General features: G+C 49.9%; 1 protein-coding gene across 2 annotated transcripts in view; it reads right to left on the reverse strand.

Moving 5' to 3' along the window:
* Positions 1 to 8,598: 8,598 nt before the first annotated feature.
* Positions 8,599 to 19,648, reverse strand: part of PCP4L1 (Purkinje cell protein 4 like 1) — a 24,766-nt gene continuing 13,716 nt past the window's right edge. Inside the window, exons 2-4 of one of the 2 annotated variants that reach the window (XM_040452364.1) lie at positions 10,266 to 10,320; positions 9,573 to 9,668; positions 8,599 to 9,392 (exon numbers count right to left, since the gene is read on the reverse strand). In XM_040452364.1, coding sequence (XP_040308298.1) covers positions 9,298 to 9,392; positions 9,573 to 9,668; positions 10,266 to 10,320 — 246 coding nt within the window. In that variant the 3' untranslated portion in view covers positions 8,599 to 9,297. Of the gene's footprint in view, positions 9,669 to 10,265; positions 10,321 to 19,648 lie in introns of both variants that reach the window. The other variant, XM_040452365.1, reaches the window with a different exon arrangement.

The following is a 19,648-nucleotide window of genomic DNA, read 5'->3' on the forward strand; positions in this document are numbered from 1 at the left end:
CACCAGTGTTAGAACCCTGTGCTTTCTGGTCTCTGACCATCCAGCCAAACCATTAGTAACTGCCCTTGAATCAGGGTAGATCTATACCTCTGGCCATCGCTCACTGCCGACAGTGAACAACCAAATGTACTGCCCACCAAGACTAGTCTTTTTCCTTCACTGAAAGAAATTTCCTTTACCATTGTCCTTCAGTGTCACTCCTGAGTGGGGCTGTAATGGTATAGTTCTTCCCTTTTGAAGATTTTTTTTTTTAAATAATTTCTACACCTAATGTGGGGCTCAAACTCATGACCCCAAGAGCAAAAGTCTCATGCTTTTCCAACTGAGCCAGCCAGGCACCCCTATAGTTCTTTGCTTTGGGGCACTACCAGCACATATAAACCAGGCTGAAGTTTGTTTTTAATTCAGTCAACTGGTCAAGCATTGAGGAAGAGAGGCAATACAGCAGGAACAGTGTGAAAGGATCTTGTACCTCCTGCTCATACAACTTACCTTCTGGAGGAAAGAAAAAAAAAAAAGCTTGTTTTTTTATATATAGTTTCCATTAATGGTAATCTGATATTGTGTATACCCAATCTTATGGCTAAGTGGATTAAACAACACCTAGTTCAGCGTGACTGGGTGGCTCAGTCAGTTAAGCGTCCGACTTCGGCTGGGGTCATGATCTCGCAGCTCGGGAGTTCGAGTCCTGCCGTCAGCACAGAGCCTGCTTCGGATCCTCTGTCCCCCTTTCTCTCTGCCCCTACCCTGCTTGCGCGCACTCTCTTTCTCTCTCAAAAATAAACGTTAAAAAAGTTGTTTTTATTATTACATTTCTTTATTTTTGATAGGCAGAGACAGAGCACGAGTGGGAGAGGGGCAGAGAGAGAGGGAGACACAGAATCCGAAGCAGGCTCCAGGCCCAGAGCCCGACGCGGGGCTCGAACCCACAAGCTGTGAGATCATGACCTGAACCAAAGTCGGACGCTTAACCGACTGAGCCACCCAGGCGCCCCAAAATAAACATTTTTAAAAATTAAAAGAAACCACACATCTTTGGTCTTTGTCCTGTTTCTTGAACTTCCTGATGACAGCAATAAAGGTATCATTTGTTATGTTAATGAGGCAAAGTTAGGGAAGCTCTACTTAACCTAAAGATGGTGCTGGGTTGGGAGAAGCAGCCAAGAGATTAGAGGTTTGGAACTTTCAGTCCCATCCCCGTGACCTCCAGAGAGGGGAGAGGGGCTTCAAGGTTGAGTCAATCACCAGCGGCCAATGAGTTAATCAGTCATGTCTATGGAATGAAACCTCCATAAAAGCTTAAAAGGAGGGGCGCCTGGGTGGCTCAGTGGGTTGAGCGTCACGACTTCAGCTCAGGTCGTGATCTCACAGTTGGTGAATTGAGTCCTGCATTGGGCTCACTGGTGTCAGCGAAGAACCCGCTTCAGATCCTCTGTCCCCCTCTCTGTCCCTCCCCAGCTTGCACTGTCTCAAAAATAAACTAACATTAAAAACAAAACAAAACAAAAAACTACAAGGAGAGCTTCTGGGTCGGGAAACCCTCGGAACTGTGGGGACAGTGGTGCACTTGGCAAGGGCACAGAAGCTCCTTGTCCCTTCCCCATACATTGCCCCGTGTATCTGTTCTACCTGGCTGTTCTAGCATGATGTTTTTTTAGAATGAGCCAGTAATCTGGTAAGTAAAATGTTTCTGAATTCTGTGAGCTGCTCTAGCAAATTAATCAAATCTAAGGAGGAGGTTATTGAAACCTATGACCTATATAGCAGGTGGCTCAGAAGCCCAGGTAAAAACCTTGGACTCCCGACAGGCATCCGAAGGGGGCAAGGAGCAGTTTTGTAGGACCAAGCCCATAAACTGTGGGTCTGACATCATCTCCGGGTAGACAGTGTTAGAATTGAGTTGAATTGTAGGATGCCCAGCTAGTGTCAGAGAATTGCATGGTGGTGTGGGAAAATCATACACACACAAAAACAAACCCTCTGGAATTGGGAACAGAACATGTACAAGAGATGTACTGAATGTCGGATTACTAGATTGGTGTTAGAATGAAAGGAATTATGGCCTAAATCAGAAAAGCCTTCCATAACAGCTTCTTTCCTTAGAAAGTGCTGTGGAGTCATCTAGAAGGTTTTATTTATTTTAAAGATTTTAGTTTTTAAAAATGTTTATTCTTGAGAAAGAGAGCGAGAGCATGCACCGGGAGGGGAGGGACAGAGAGAGAGAATCTCAAGGAGGCTCTGTGCTGCCAGCGCAGAGCCCGACCCAGGGCTTGAACTTACTAACTGTGAGATCATGATCTGAGCCAAAATCAAGAGTTGGACGCTTAACCAAGTGAACCACCCAGGTGCCCCTAAAGATTTTATTTTTATTTATTTTTTAATTAATTTATTTATTCATTTTTAAATTTACATCTAAGTTAGTTAGCATATAGTGCAACGGTGATTTCAGGAGTAGATTCCTTAATGCCCCTTACCCATTTAGCCCATCCCCCCCAACCCCTCCAGCAACCCTTTGTTCTCTATATTTAAGAGTCTCTTATGTTTTGTCCCCCTCCCTGTTTTTATTTTTTAATTTTTTTTAATATTTATTCATTTTTGAGAGACAGAGAGAGACAGAGTGCAAGTGGGGGAGGGGCAGAGAGAGAGGGACACAGAATCTGTTGCAGGCTCCAGGCTCTGAGCCATCAGCACAGAGCTCGACTCAGGGCTCAAACTCACAAACCTCGAGATCATGATCTGAGCCAAAGTTGGATGTTTAACTGACTGAGACACTCAGGTGCCCCTGTCCCCTTCCCTGTTTTTATATTATTTTTGTTTCCCTTCCCTTCTGTTCAGCTGTTTAGTCTCTTAAAGTCCTCACGTGAGTGAAGTCATATGGTATTTGTCTTTTTCCAACTGACTAATTTCACTTAGCATAATACCCTCTAGTTCCATCCACATAGTTGCAAATGGCAAAATTTCATTCTTTTTGATTGCTGAGTAATACTCCATTGTGTATGTGTGTGTGTGTGTGTGTGTGTGTATACGTATATATATGTATATGTGTATACATACATATATATATACATATATATATATACCGTCCCTATATATATATATACCATATCTTTATCCATTCATCCATCGATGGACATTTGGGCTCTTGTCAATAGCACAACTATAATTTGGCTATTGTCGATAGGGCTGCTATAAACATTGCGGTGCTTGTGCCCCTTCGAAACAGCACACCGGTATCCCTTGGATGAATACCTAGTAGTGCAATAGAAGTCACACCAGTATAAGATTAACAAGTTTGGGGATCTAATGTACAGCATGGTGATACTAGCTAATAATACTGTTTCATAGACTTGAATGTTGCTAAGAGAGTAGATCTTAAATGTTCTCACCACAAAAAGGAAATGGTAACTATGTGATCAAATGACGGTGGTAGCTAATACTATGGTGTTCATTTTGCAATTTAGAAATGTGTCAAATCAGCAGGTTGTATCCTCTAAACTTACACAATGTAATGTGCCAATTGTATCTCAAAAAAATCTGGAAAAAAGAAGTTCTGTCAAAATCTATGTTATGTATTCCTTCCCCGAAGACAGTTTCCATGAATTGAAATGAATGGAACATGCAATGCTTGCAAAGTCCTTGTGAGAAATTACAGCTAACAAGCAGTGTCTTGTCCATTGAGCCAGAGGCTCCACCAAGACAGTGGAGTTCTCACTGGATCTCCTCACTCCTGGTTATTCACACTCAGGAAATAAAAGTGATCAGAACACCTCCTTAGGAAGCAGTTATCCAGTGTGGGTGAAGCCAAATGGCCGTGCTTCCCCCACAAGAGTAGGGAGTCTGGGAATGAGCAAGTGTGTGTGTGTGTGCACGCGCGCACTCGCGTGCGTGCATGCGTGTGCAGTGAGAGAGAGAGAAGGAGCAATCTCATAAGTAAAGGGTTGATTCTAGTGTGTGAATGTTGTTTAGTAATGCTTTAGGGTAAAATAACGATTCAGCAGAAGCTGATGCACTTATATCTCTTTGCTTATTCTGAAAGAACCACAAGTTAGGAATGGCCTGGAGAAGGTACTCACCCCTGCTTTTGGCAAGACCCTAAAACAGGCATCAAACCAGACCTGGTTTAAATTCCTGCTGTAGCTCTCTGTGATCTAGGACAAATTACCTGACTTCAGAACCTGGAGCTTTGTTAAGTTAGTACCCAACTTATGGTGAATTTCAAAGAAGAAATTGAGCGTTGGTGGCATAGTGGTTGGCATAGCTGTCTTCCAAAGAAGAAATTGAGAATATGGGTAAACCACCTCACTAGGCACTTTGTGTGGAGTCGAAGCCTTATCCATGCTAGTGCCTCATCATCTCTACCTCCCTCCCTTTTCTTCCTCTTTTTCAGTTGAAGGAAGTGGGGGAACTCTCCCGCGGCACACCTAACTCCCTGTCCACTGGTCTGGATCTCCATCTGTCACTGGCTGCTTCACGACCATCCTTTTGTCCTGAAGATGCTTTCTTTTCCAGGCATTAAGTATGGCTCTGACTGAGCCCCCATTATTTACCTTGGGGTCCTTCTCTGAGCGGCCAGCCCATTGTAAAGACTCACAGCCTGGCCGTAATGTGTGGGGGTCTCTTTTAGAGAGAAAAGGGGTGGAGGCAGGAGAAAGGCAGATTCCCAGATCCTCAGGCTGGCGCTGGGCCTGGCTTTCCAAAGGCTCAGGGCAGTATTTCCCAACCCCCTCGGTCCGGTGCCCCTTTCACTCTCCTGAACGATATTCGTATGTAATATTAACTATATACCTAATTTCAAAAAGTAAGTTTAATACTCTGATATTATAAAGGTGAAACAAAAGATTAATTTATAATAAAATAGAAAATATTTTAATATGTAATAGCAGGCATGGCCACACATCTAATCTAATAGTCAGAGCCTTGGACTTAATATAGAATCACTGTGAACACAACAGCAAAATGAGCCAATGGATAGGCGTGTTTTAGAGGACACGGATTTCTGGAAAGGGGAGCAGCTCTTGGTAAAGCCCTGAACAAAACAAACGATAAGTTCCTTCAATCTACACATCAGTTGCATTTCTGGCAAATTCAGTGTTTAAACTGATTCAGGGGCGCCTGGGTGGCACAGTCGGTTAAGCGTCCGACTTCAGCCAGGTCACGATCTCGCGGTCCGTGAGTTCGAGCCCCGTGTCGGGCTCTGGGCTGATGGCTCGGAGCCTGGAGCCTGTTTCCGATTCTGTGTCTCCCCTTTCTCTCTGCCCCTCCCTTGTTCATGCTCTGCCTCTCTCTGTCCCAAAAATAAATAAAAAACGTTGAAAAAAAATTAAAAAAAAAAATAAAATGATTCAAAAAAAAAAAAAAACCCAGTTTGTGTTCGTTTGTAAAATTAAGTGGAGTTCTGGGCTCCCGCAGACAAGAACGGGTTTTTCACCTATGTTGGCATCCAGTGGGGCTTTTCCAAGGCAGGTGGGCTGTGGGACGTTTTGTGCAGTCCTGTCCCGGTCACTGCAGTATGTGCTGCATCTTTGGCCCCGAGACCCTGAACAATACCGGGAAAAAATAAATAATACCTCCTCCTTGCCCACCCCACCCCCCAACATATTAAAATAACCACAAATTACCCTCACGGATTTCCAAAACATCCTCTAGAGGGCAGTGCGTCCCCCTGTTGAGAAGTGGCTTAGGCGACAAAACGTGACCCGGAGCCCTCCCAGGAGTTGGGGAAGAGTTTGGTTTCCTTTCATGAGGCCCACATCTATTCACCCTTGTACCTGACGTGGGCCTGTTGACCCTCCCTCCTCTCTAGGCCCACATATCGGCCCTCCCTCCCCAGTTCTCTACCCGTTTCGCCTTGGGCGGCCTACACATTTCCTGGAACACGAGGGGAGGCAGCTGGAGGAGACCAGGCACTGATAGAATTCTGGAAGGAGTCTGGCAGAGCAGTCGGGGAAAGCTAGGTCTGGTCCTTTCCTGGAAGGATGGGGCCCAGACGGGACCCAGATCCTCCCGCGTGGCCACAAGGGCCCAAGAAGGTACGCCCGAGCACAGCTAAGTTTGCCCTCAAACTTGGCTGGACAACATGCCTGCCTTCCAAGCTGTCCGCCTTCGCTCATCCAGTCTCTTGTTAAGGTGGTACAAGGAGCACAGATTCTGGAGCTAGACTCCTGAGTTCCAGTCCTGGCTCAACCATTCGATTTGCTTTGGGAAGGTTATTTAGGCTCTCTGAGCCTCCGTTTCTTCATGTGCGAAATGAGGACAATGATAGTATCCCTGCCATAGGGTCCCAAGAATCAGATGAGTTGATATACGTAAAAGTGTTGGGGGGCCTGGGTGGCTCGGTTAAGCAGCCCACTCTTTTTTTTTCCTTCTAATATTTATTTATTTTTGAGAGACAGACAGGACACGAGCGGGGGAGGGGCAGAGAGGGAGGGAGACACAGAATCCGAAGCAGGCTCTGGGCTCTGAGCGGTCAGCACAGAGCTGGACTCAGGGCTCGAACTCACGCACTGAGAGACCATGACCTGAGCTAAAGTCAGCCGCCCAACCGGCTGAGCCACCCGGGCACCTCAAGTGTCTCACTCTTGATTTCGGCTCAGGTCATGATCTACGGTGAGACTGAGCCCTGTGTCGGGCTCTGTGCTCACAGCATGGAGCCCGCTTGGGATTCTCTCTCTCCCTCCCCGCCCCTCCCCCATGCATGCTCACTCACTCTCTCTATTATATATGTATATACACTTATATTTATATATTTATATTATATGTATATGTAAAAGTGCTTTGAACAGTGCACATACTCTTTTGCAAATCTTAGATATCATTATCGTCACCACCATTCATGCCCGTCAGGAAGCATCAGGCCAGCAAGTTCCCCCAACGTGGGGGCCGAGCATCCCTAAGGCCCCCAACTATGAAGAGGCCGAAGCTGACGGAGTTCATTTCTGCACAGGAGAGAACGCTCGCCGCGAACGTGGCGGACGCGGCGCCCCGTGGGCGGCTCGCGAAGATCTAGGTGCCTGCGGAGCAAGAAAGGCCAATCAGCACGATCGCGACCGTCGCGATCACCCACCAGCGTCACCATCCTCTCACACCGAGGGAAAAACAGAATCCTGGAAGGAAGAGGGAGGGCTGTGAACTCGGGCAAAAGGCTTACTTTCCGACCACCTGTGGACTGTGGGTCTAGGCCTTTGGAGACCCGGAGCCCGAGCTGCTTCCCAAGTGACCAGAAAAGAAAGGAACCTCCTGACCCCCTCCCCCTCTCCCCCCCCCCCACCCCCGGCCCTCAAGCAGCAGACCGGCTGGCTTTGGGGAGAGGTCGGGGAAGACGAGGAGGCCAGCGGCTCACTGGACAGCGATTCCAGGGAGGGCTGGGTCTCGGGGACCGGGAACATCAGGGGCAAAGACGATGCCAGGAGCCACTGCCCCCCACAAAGGATCCCGGAAATAAAGGAACCGCAGCAAGGCAAGGGGGGCAGAAGTGGGCGGGGAGGGCGGCCCCCCCAAAGAGGGCGGAGTAAGAGAGGACAGTGGGAAGGCTGCCTCCATCCCGGGGCAAGGTCAAGGAGAGGTCAAGAGTCCCACCCAGCAAGGACACCAAGTCCCTCTAAGTAGCTGGTCCCGGGAAGCTGGAGACTTGTCCGTTTCGCTGCAGGAATTTCTCGCAAAACCTTCGCCTTCGAGTCTGGGCTTTGGGAACGTCCTCCGAAGGTTCCCCTGCTCAGATCCCTGAACCTCTTGCACTTTGGGCAGGGCTCCCCTCCCGGCTCTATCACCGCTCCCTACACCCCTACACGGCCAACAACGCGCCAAGAGGCATGTCCGGGAACGAGGTGCGGTAACCGAATTTGCTTTCTTCCTTGACTGTTTTCTGCCTGTCTCTACGAGCGGGGCTCGAAGTCACAAACCGTGAGATCATCACCTGAGCTGAAGTCGGCCGCTTAACCGACTGGGCCCCCCGGGCGCCCCAAGCTTCTGTATTCTGGACTCAAGAAAGGGGAGATGAATACTAAGTGAACAGGGTGTGTGAGATGGAGCCCTCCTGGCTTGACCTTCAGGCACGCAGCTTCCGGTTTCAGCGTGTAGAGGTTAATTCTCAGCAGTGCAAGCCCGCTTCAGCGCCATCACTTTATTTAATTCATGGTTTGGGATCTGCAGCACGACAGCGGTGGTCTCTCCTGAGCCAGAGCCTTCCTCTCCGGCCCCTAAGTTAGACACAGAGTGGGAGGGAGGGGGGATGTGGGAGGGACAGAAAGGGTAGGTCACCTGGGGATGGGCAGCAAGGAAGGCTGGGCTTGTTCTCCCAGGGATAGACCCCAAGTGCGCTCTGAGCCGGAAGGCGACAGGGAGGGAGGCGAGCACCCTGCAGGTGTGCACTGGGGTGGTGACAGCAGCAGAGAAAGAGCCGGTGTGGGCGGTGAATCAAGGTGAGGGCGAGGTCAGGTGGAAGAAGGCGGGGGAGGGGGGCTCAGTCTAATTGCTCAGGCAGCGCTGACTTCCTGTGCCACCGCGCATAATCCTTGTACCTTCTCCATCACCAATCCCCACGCCCCCAGGCCAGCTCAGGCTCGCACCCACATCCCCTCCAAGAAAAGACAGAAGTGGAGGTCGAATGACCCCACTGGAGGGTTTGTTTTTTTCTTTAATCATCATTAAACATGCTAAAATCACACAGAGGGGCTATGTCACTTCCGCTCGGACTCCACGGCGGGGTAGGAGGGGACTCCAGGGGTCACTTGGTTTGGCCGCCTTCAGGGATGGCCAGATGTGGGAGGTTAGAGGTAGGCAGGTTAGCAAAGTCCCAGAAATCCTTCATCTGGGTACACATCTACCAGCAGTATCTGAGGCTCCAGAAGGCCCCCCTCCCCCACACTCCTGTCCTCTCCAGATCGGCTCTAGTCCCATCTCCCTGCCCTTGACCCTCGAAACCCGCTCTGCCTCTGCCTCTGCCTCTTATGGTCGCAGACTGGATGATGAAGGGTCCCTTCCTGGGAACTCCTCTACTCGGCATGCAATAACGTGGAAGGTGCTTGATTTGGGTCCCCCTGGGGGGGGGCCTCCAGTCCCTACTGTCACCCAGGTCCTAGGAGGGTGGGTGGATGTGGTGGCCCAGACGGATGTGAGCGGCAAAACCCGTTACCTGAAGTGTGAATGTTGTAGCTGGCAGAATGGTGCTGGTGCCCCCCCTCGGCGCCCTGCTCTGAAGGCTTTCCCCTCCCTCCCACGCTGGGGGGGGCCCCTGTCTCAGCCTCAAAGCCTCTTGCCCCTCAACCTCACAGGCGAGGCACAGGTACCGACGAAGGCGGCTTATCCCGAGGAGAAACCGGTCCACCTCAGGCAGGTGGCTGCCAACCGGGTTCTCCATCTTCCCCATGTTCCTCGTGCTTCCACTGCTGCGATGGCTGGAGGGGGCGATCAGAGAAAATAATATCTAAGGGTCGAACCTGCCTCGACAAGAGGCGAGAGGGACACACAGGAGTGGGAACTGTGGAGGAGGGGAGAGAAGGGAGAGGGGGGGAGGGCAAGCCTGGTTATTCAGGGGCTAGGATCCTTTTTCCTTTTCTGGAATCTCCGGAACTTGCCCTGAATGGCAAGGGCGGCCTTCTCTGTTTCCGGTGCTGTCAGATCAATATCAATCTCCTCTTCCTCCTCAGCCTTCTTGGCACTGTTGGCCTTCCCTGCAGGGGGTTGAGAGACTCATAAATGGGTACACGGGCATTGCCCCCGCCCCTTTCTCCAGGCCCCCAAATGCAGCGGTTAGGGTCCACTTCCTGCTGGGCTCTGTGGGGTTCTCCAGTCTTTGCTAGGACTAAGGACGCCCGGTAAGTCTCCTGCAAACTTGAGTCAGGGGACGGAGGCTGAGAGCTCTCTCTAGCTACGTAGGAGCTTTGCTGCTCTTAGACCAAGATGGCAAATGTCTTCTGTCACCACTCATTCCTAAAGCCCGCACTTCATACCCAGAGCATGTTCACTGTCCCCAGCTTGTTCTCAATTTCTCATTGACACAGTGGCCCGATTACCTGGCGAGTTTCTTCCTCTCACAGTGCCTGTTCCCAAGCACTCCCGAGCCAGTTTCTAAAATCAAAGAGGCAATGCCGGTAGGTTTCCTTCTGAGGAAAAAGTGGAAGGAGTTCTAACCTAGTGCTTTGTTTCACTTATCCACGTTCTTATTCCCATCACGTCTGACTCTGGGAGCTTCGAGACTTACAGCCCTACCCGTCTTCATGTCCGTGTATCTACCCGCTCTACAGATCGCCTAGCCCAACCCCACTCACCCTTTTCCTCTGGGCCAGGTGCCTGGTTGGTTGCTGGGGATGTTTTGGTATTAAGCTGGAAAAGACAAATCAGAATGTTAGATATTCACAGAAGCACTAAGGTGCCATCCCCTCAGACTCCTTATCAACACTTTGAAGTCCTCCTACCAAGCACTTTCCCCTAGGCTTTTGTTTTTGTTTTTGTTTTTTCAACGTGTATTTATTTTGGGGACAGAGAGACACAGAGCATGAATGGGGGAGGGGCAGAGAGAGAGGGAGACACAGAATCAGAAACAGGCTCCAGGCTCTGAGCCATCAGCCCAGAGCCCGAGGCGGGGCTCGAACTCCCGGACCGGACCGTGAGATCGTGACCTGGCTGAAGTCAGACGCTTAACCGACTGCGCCACCCAGGCGCCCCTCCCCTAGGCTTTTGAAGAAGTGGGTCTCAAGATCGAGAGAGGGAGAAAAGTCGTCAAAACTCGTTCAACAAGTATTTATTGGCGCTAGGGAAGTCGTAGAGGACAAAACAGACTAGCTCTGTGCTCACGGGGTTCACATCCTAGTGCACAGATAGACCTACTACACTAGTATGCTAAGTGGTCATAGGTGCTGTAGACAGAAGACAGGCAGAGGGGTAGTGAGGGCTGGGGTGGGAATGGAGAAACACGGTTGTGCGCAGAGTGGTCGGGAAAGTCCTCTCTGAAAGTAGCATTTGAGCCAAGAGCTGAAGGAGATAAGGGACCCTCCAATGGCTGTGGAGTGGAAGTGAGATGAGCCGTCAAGAGGAGGGAAGCAAGAGAAAGGGGGGTGGAGACAAGATCAGAGATGAACTGGGGTGGGTCGACCATGGGGGGACTTGGGAGCTTTTTTAAAAAATGTTTTATTTATTTATTTATTTTGTGGGAGAGCGGGGGGAGGGGCAGACAGAGAGGGAGAGAGAGTCCCAAGCAGGCTCCACGCTGTCAGCCCAGAGCCCTTATGCGGGGTTCGATCCCACAAACTGTGAGATCATGGCCTGAGCCGAAATCAAGAGTTTAATCAAGAGCTTAACTGACTGAGCCACCCAGGCGCCCACGCCTTGGGAGCCTTCTTAAGGATTTTCACTTTTATAGGTGAGATGAGAAGGCACAAAGGGGCACGTGGGAGGAAGCAGGAAAACCTGGGGGGCGGGGGGTGGTTCCTGCAGAAAATGAGGCAAGAGATAGGGGTAGCTTGGGTCAGGGTGGTGAGGAGTTCGATCCCGGGTATATTTTCATGTTATGACCCAAGGGATCGGTTGATTGGATGAGTGGCCTTCTGAGAAAGGGGTCAAGGATGACTCCAGAGTGTGTGGCCTGAAGAAGTGAGGAAAATGGAGTTGTCATTTCCCACAGTGGAGAAGGCGGCAGGAGGAGCAGATTTTAGGAAAAGGGTCAGGAGCTTGTGTTCGGACAAGTCCAAGAGGTCTACTAATTACTCAAGTGGAGATTCTTCTATGAGCTGCTGGATGTCCAAGAGGAGGACCTGGCCCAGAGGTATAAATTGGGCAGTTGTTAAACATATGGGTGACATTTAAAGCCGTCAGGGGCGCCTGGGTGGCTCAGTCGGTTGAGCATCCGGCTTCGGCTCAGGTCATGATCTCACAGTTTGTGGGTTCGAGCCCCGCATCGGGCTCTGTGCTGACAGCTTAGAGCCTGGAGCCTGCTTCGAATTCCGTGTCTCCCTCTCTCTCTCCCTCAAAAATAAATAAAAACATTAAAAAAAAATTTTTTTTTAAAGCTGTCAGACTGCATGAGAGCACCATCAGATAAAGAGAACACAGTCAAAGCCCGGGACATTCCAGTGATTTGAGGTTGTAGAACTAAGGAAAAATCAGCAAGGGAAATTGAGAAGAAGTCAGGTAGGAGAAAAGCCGAGAGATTATAGTAATTTAGAAGGCCTGTGAAGAAACTATTTCACGCAGGAGAGAGTGATGAACCGTGTCCAATTCTGCAGGCCAGCCAAGTAAGATGAAGACGGGGGCTGACCTGGTGACCCTGACAAGAGGGTCACAGTGGAGGAAGGGAGCAGACGTCTGGTTATAGTGGGTGCGTGAAAGAAATGGAGGAGAGATTGAGGCAGCAAATGCAGAAGGCGTTGCAAAAAAATGGGGATGGGGGTGTGTGGTTTGAGGGGGATACGGCTCACGAGAAGATTTGCCTTAAGATGGCAGAAATGACAGAATGTGTTTTTATGAAAATAATTCAGTAGAGAAGGACACACTACAGTATTACAAGAGCCTCACTGCTGGAGAAGGAGAAAGGCGATGAGATCTAGTGCGTAAGTAGAGGTGGCCCTGAACAGGGGGTGAACTGGAGGGAAGGCAGAGCTTACGGGTCCAGAGGCAACACGTGGGAACATTTGCAAGGTCTCTTCTCACTGCTTCTGGGTTTTCTTTTTAAGTTTATTTATGTATTTATTGGAGAGAGAGAAAGAGAGAGAGAGAGAGAGAGAGAATCCCAAGCGGCTGATGGCTCACCTGACACGGGGCTCGATCTCACGAACCGCGAGACCATGACCTGAGCCAAAATCAAGAATCGGACACTTAACCAACTGAACCATCCAGGTGCCTCTCATTGCGTCTGTTTTTGAAGTAAAACAGGTAACATGGTCATCATCCAAGAGGAGGAGGGAAGAGGTACTGAAGGAAGGAAGCACGGAAAGAAGGTATGAGATACTCATCCAGGGAAGCAGGAAAGTGACTGAAGTAGGAAACAGTAACAGCATTGCTGGGAAGCACTGGGGCCCCTCCGAAGGCCAAGGACATGAATTTGAAATAAGATTAGTCAACGATACGTATGCTCTTCTCTGGCCTTTCTGCCCAGATGGAGAGTTGAAGTCAAAATAATAGGGGCGCCTGGGTGGCGCAGTCGGTTGAGCGTCCGACTTCAGCCAGATCACGATCTCGCGGTCCGTGAGTTTGAGCCCCGCGTCGGGCTCTGGGCTGATGGCTCAGAGCCTGGAGTCTGTTTCCGATTCTGTGTCTCCCTCTCTCTCTGCCCCTCCCCCGTTCATGCTCTGTCTCTCTCTGTCCCAAAAATAAATAAATGTTGAAAAAAAAATTTTAAAAAAATAATAGTATTTCCCCTTCCTCAGAATTATGTCACCGGGGCTGCTTTATCTGGACATTCCTATCGCAAGGTACAATTCATCTTGAGACAGAGGCATGCCTGTGGGCTCCTGGGTACCCTTGGAGTCTGTGGGCTCATTTCCAAATCGAATACCTGATATTTCCCAAAATACAGGAACCGAGTGCTTTCACGAAGGTTCTGCCATCTCATCCGTAGGCTAGCTCAGTGGAGTCTCCAGTATTATCCCTCATGTTAGCAAATGCAAACCTTTGCTGAATGACTGCATTCAGCAGTCTGAATGAATGACTGCTCTGCTTTAAGAGCGGATAGAAAGAACCCAGTGTATGGCACGTAGATTATGCCATTTATACCCTATCTTGATGAATATTTATCAACCACTTACTGCTGCTTGATTCTACGCCCTGATGGAGTATAGAAGAAACACAAGATTCATTTATTCAAGAAACGTATCACTGCCTAATACATGCCAAGCATCATTCGAGACACTGGGGATGAAGCGGTGAGCAAAAGTAAAGTTCCTGAACTCATTAAACACTCATGACGTGTTCCAAGAAGGAAAATGAAGCGGCGTATCTAGGAAGGGCTCTCTGATGAGTGACATTTGAGCAGAAGTTGGAATGACATATAAAAACAAGCCATGTGAACGTGTGGGAGAGAACCTTCCAGGCGGATGAAACATCAGGTGGAAAGTCCCCGAGGCAGGTTCTGTGCCTTCTGTGTTCAAGGAAGAGTAAGAAAACCAGCATGGCTGGAGCCGAGTGAATGAGGGAGAGTGTGGAAGAAATTGAGCTGGGTGGGGAGCCAGCATATGAATATCTCTGGACCAGAGCAAAGGCTTTGGATTTTGTTTTTTTTTCAGTTGATGGAAAGGCATTACAAAGTTTGGGGCGCAGGGAACCATGGCCTGATATATTTTTAAAGAATCACTTTGCTGCTCAGAGAACAGGCCCTAGAGAGGCAAGAGAGAAACCAGGGGAAAGAATTATGAGGACGATAAGCCAGTGAGTGGAGAAGCCAGATCACGGGGGTTTGGAAGAGGGCTGGAGGTGATGAGAAGTATTCAGACTTGAGACAATTTTCATGGTAGGATCCATGGGACTTTCTGATGGATGTGTGTGTAACGATAGCTCTTTCAAACAGCTCTGCTTTAAGAGCAGCAGAGAAGTTTGACAGAAGGTGTGGAAGAATGTGGAGTCATGGGACAGTGTTTCAGCAAGTGAGTTGAGAAGGAAAACTTGATGATGCAGAAGAGAGATAGTCGCTAGAACAGCGCCTTGGACAGGCGAAAGGAAACGGACCTAGCACACAAGGAGAGGGGTTGGCCTCAGAGATGTAGACAGTCCATCCATAATACAGGAATGAAGGCCACCAACATGGGTACGGAGGCAAGCAGGACGGTATCTGTAATGGGACTTCGTTAAAGTTCTCTTCTTGCTTCTATTTCCTCGGTTAAACAAGAAGCACAGTTGTCAGCTAAGAGCGAAGAAGGGCCACAAGGCAGTAAAGGTTTGAGGAGAAAGGAGAAGGAGTGACATAACCACGTAAGAAAGTAAGAGAGCGAATAATGAGATGTGGTAGGGTCACCACGCAGCACTAAGGGCCCACTTGAGGTTAGTGGACACGGATTTAAAATGAAACCAATTCAGATAGTGTCCCCAGCTTCCAGGCTGAGTGAAGAGCACCCAAACGGTATTTACTGAGAACTTCCTACGTGCCAAACATGATCTCATTGGATCCTCTGAAATTTCTGAGGAGTCATCCCTATTTTATAGTTGAGGAAACAGGCTTAGAGAAGTTAAAGGTCTTGTCCAAGGTCAACCCACACTGCTAGGAAACAGTGGAACTGGCTTTGGGACCCAGAGTGGCAGACTCCACGTTCAATCCACGTTCAACCACCAGGCTCTGCTGTTTCCACAGGATGGAATATTGTCACACGCTGGCCCAAATATGCCAATATGCTAACATCGACCGAATCTGGGTGAAAAGCACATAGATGCACACTGAACTGTTCTTTCAACTCTGATAATTTTTTCTAACAAAAAGCTAGGGGGAAATAAGAAAATCATAATTTGAAGTAAAACAAAAATTACTAAGACATGTTTTAAAAGTAGGCTATAAATTGGTATGGTCCAATTTTTGTAAAAGATATAGACCGCTGGGGCGCCTGGGTGGCTCGGTCGGTTGAGCGTCTGACTTTGGCTCAGGTCATGATCTCACGGTACGTGGGTTCGAGCCCCGCGTTGGGCTCTGTGCTGATGGCTCGGAGCCTAGAGCCTGCTTCACATTCCGTGTCTCCCTCTCTCTCTGTCCCCTCCCCCACTCACACTCTGTCTCTTTCTCTCTCAAAAATAAAACATTAAAAAAAATTTTTTTAAAGATATAGACTGTTTATCTATCTATCCATTTCAATTTACAAATCTGAAAGAAGGGCTCCCGGCTGCCTCAGTTGAAGGAGCATGCAACTCTTGATCTCAGGGTCAGGAGTTCAAGCCCCATGATGGGTGTAGAGATTACTTAGAAATAACATCTGAAAAAATTAAAAAATGATAATAGGGTGCCTGGGTGACTCAGTCAGTTATGTGTCTGATTCTTGATTTCGGCTCAGGTCGTGATGCCAGGGTCGTGGGATTGAGCCCTGAATTAGATTCTGTGCTGGGTGTGGAACCTGCTTAAGATTGTCTCTCTCTCTCTCCCTCTGCCCCTCTCCTATTTGTGTTCCCTCTCTCCACCTGGGGCGTTCAGTTGGTCAGGCATCCGACTTCGGCTCAGGTCATGATCTCACTGCTTATGAGTTCAAGCCCTGTGTTGGGCTGTGTGCTGACAGCTCGGAGCCTGGAGCCTGCTTCGGATTCTGTGTCTCCCTCTTTCTCTACCGCTCCCCCCACTCATGCTCTGTCTCTCTCTCTCAAAAGATGAATAAATGCTTAAAACATTTTAATACGGGCTCTGGGCTGATGGCTCAGAGCCTGGAGCCTGTTTCCGATTCTGTGTCTCCCTCTCTCTCTGCCCCTCCCCCGTTCATGCTCTGTCTCTCTCTGTCTCAAAAATAAAAATAAACGTTAAAAAAAAAACATTTTAATAATAATGAATAAAAATCATAAAAATCTGGAAGAACATTCACAAAAGGGTTCCTGAAACTCTACAGAATTCCTGCTAGTTCCCCTTTCATTTTGTTTTTAAGTTTATTTATTTATTTGAGAGAGAGAGCACAAGCAGGGGAGGGTCAGAGAGAGAGGGAGAGAGAATCCCAAGCAGGTTCAGTGCAGTCAACATGGAGGCAGACACAGGGCTCGAATCCGCAAACTGTGAGATCATGACCTGAGCCGAAATCAAGAGCCTGACACTTAACTGGCTGGGCCCCCAGGCGCCCCTGTTTTGTTTTGTTTTTTAAGTAAGCTCTATGTCCACCACGGGGCTTGAACTCAACTCACGACCCTGAGGTCAAGAGTCATGTGCTCTACTGACTGAGCCAGCCAGGGACTCCTTGGCTGGTCCCCCTTTGACCAAAAGAAAGGGCCCATGAAAAGAAACGTTGTTTCTGAGACTCTTGGGGGACCAGCCAGTCATTGCTTTCTTTCCCCATGATCTTCCTGTGGTCAAATTTATTTTTCGTTTCCGTATCTTTTTGCACACGATCAATATAATGGCCCAGTAGTCGCCTACGTGACACGTTGCCCTCTGGTACGCCGTCATCACGAGCGGTCCGTCCACACTGCAAAAGCAGGGCGGGGACGGTAACAGGGTAACAGTCAATAGTCCAGGCAAGAGGGTCATGGGTCAAGAGGCGAGTGCATGACCTCCCAGTTCAAATCCTACTTTCTCTATCGCCAGCAAATCCCCGGCTCTGATCCTTGCTTTAACTGTTATCCCTCTGACTCTAAGCCTGTTCCCTTAGAGTTCTCTCACCCTAGCGCCTCCCCCTTTGGAGGACAGTCAGGGCCCAATGTTGAACAACATCTCTCCTCAGATGGCTAGCTCTTCCTCTAATGTGCTTCTCATCCTGGCTACTCTTGAACTTCCTCTGAGCGGGAATAAGTGTGGGGACGGACCCACACCGGCCACCGCTTCCCCTCTGCCCTGCCCTGCCTCAGTCTCTCCGGAGATGACCGACCCTGGGACATGGCCGTGGCTCAGCTGCGGTCTGGTCCCCCAGGGGTTCCCGGCTCCGTGTGGCTTCAATTCGTGAGGGGTCACCGGGGAGACCAGGAGAGGGTGCTTGCTCTAAGGAGGAGAAAGGCCCTATCACTCCCAACGCCCCCCTCGAACCTTCCGCTGAGAAGCAGGGTGCTGAGTCTCCCACCTCCTGGCCTCCTCCCTCGGCCCCTTCCAGACAGTTCTCAAAATAGCCGCTCTGAACACTGGATTTCTCGACTTCGCTTTTTGGGATTTGCTGAGGTTGGGGGGTGGGGGCAGTTAGATCGCAGGTTGTCAGCTCCCCCACTCCATACGGTACTCGGCCCTTTCCTGCTCCCTGGTCTCTGCCCCAACTCCCCTGTTTGTTCTCCAGAATCCCAGCAATTTTCGATGAATCAAGGTCCCCTGCAAGCAGGGTGACTAACTGCATTTCAGATAAACCAGGGAGGCGTGGCGGGGAGGGGGAGGGGTCCACTCTGGGTGAACCAGAAACCACGTGCTCTGTAAGAGTCTCTCTCCCAAGAACTCACATCTGCTAAGCCACAAGAGCTGTGACAGGTGAGCGTTTCTCAGCCTCTGCCCACCTCACATCCCGGCCAGGGATGCGCGACAAACTCTCGGGTGGTCTTCTCTTTCTTTCAATCCTGAGTTCTTCCGACCAGTAACGGCAATGAAACGGTTTAGCGAATCCTCTCCCTTACAGGACCCAGCAGGAGAACGAGGAGAGATCGAGGACTGCATCACGTCACCCTGCCTTACTGGTCGTCACATATGTCATACCTACTCCGTGTCAGTCACCTTTCTACACACGTTATGAGCATGGACACGAGGGGTCTTATGACAGCCCTACCAGATGGCTACTGTTGCCCTTCTCATTTCACAGAGAAGGAAACTGAGGTCAAGAGAGTGACTTGCCTACGGGCACCCAGCTAAGAAGTAGCAAAGGGATCCAGACAGTCTGACTCCAGAGTCCAGGCTTTCGAACACCACGCCGTGAACGCCACTCTCCCCTCTCTAGCCAAGGAAGGAAAGTGGGAGGGAAAATCCTAATCATTCCCACAGGCAGCCATAGTCAAGGTCAGTCTCTCAATCCGCGGGCCCCAGCAACTTTCTTCACGTACTCTCCACAGGGAACATGGGGAACAGTATCATGTCCTCCCATCGTGGGGAAATCTTTATTTTTATTTTCTTTAAGTTTATTTATTTTGAGGCGGGGAGAGGCAGAGAGAGAGAATCCCAAGCAGGCTCCGTGCCGGCCAATACGGGGCTCGAACTCACGAAACGTGAGCTCGTGACCCGAGCTGAAATCAAGAGGTGGACGCCTAACCACTGAGCCACCCAGGCGCGTCCCCCCACCCCCCCTCCTACTGTGGGGAAATCTTACTACGCAACCTGCTCCCAGAGCGTGCATACTGACTCAGGTTCCAGCCCTGCCAGTTGCCCTGACCACCCCGATTCTGGCTTTTATCTCAGCGTGTGCTCCGTGGGCCACCTGACACACAGCAGGCTGACCTCTGGGGGACGGCTATAACCCGATGCACGCTCTCTACTCACGGGGACGCTGTGAAGCGGACCCTTCAGGTGCCGAGAATTCCACGTGCGGGGCCATCGCCCTGGTTTCCGTCTCGAAGGACTCCCTCGCCTACATTCAATCTGTGATTCTGTGTTTCTGGTGCGCTTAGAGCTGGGTTCGGCTCAGCCTCCGTGCCCACACCAGGACGAAATGTTTCTCACTTCTCAACATGCACCAAACGCTAATTGGCAACTGTGAGGCCGCCAACTCTCGCCTTTCCCCAGAGGGTCCCACTTCTTTCCTTGCCTACCTCCCTGCACTCATCTTCCCCTCACCTCTGGGCCTGACCTACTCCCAAGTTCCATTCTATCACGTTGGCGGTAGCTGCCAAGTTCCCCATGAGTATATTCTGGTTTCCTCTGCAGTTCAAAGCTGTGGGCCCTCCCTTCCCCTGGGGAAGGAGGAAAAGGAGAGGCCAGGCCTGTTAGCTTAGGGGTCTTGGGGCTCTGAGACCGCAGAGAGGATTCTGCCAAGGCAACAGCCTCCCTTTCCCAGTGTGATACCTCCTCCCGGGGCATTCATTAGCATTCAGATGAATCCCGATTCTTCCATTTAGCTTCCTCCTTTCTCCTTCTCGATTCTTCCAT

Source organism: Herpailurus yagouaroundi, unplaced genomic scaffold (genome assembly GCF_014898765.1).
Source record: "Herpailurus yagouaroundi ecotype Mexico unplaced genomic scaffold, PumYag 207, whole genome shotgun sequence".
NCBI lineage: Eukaryota > Metazoa > Chordata > Mammalia > Carnivora > Felidae > Herpailurus > Herpailurus yagouaroundi.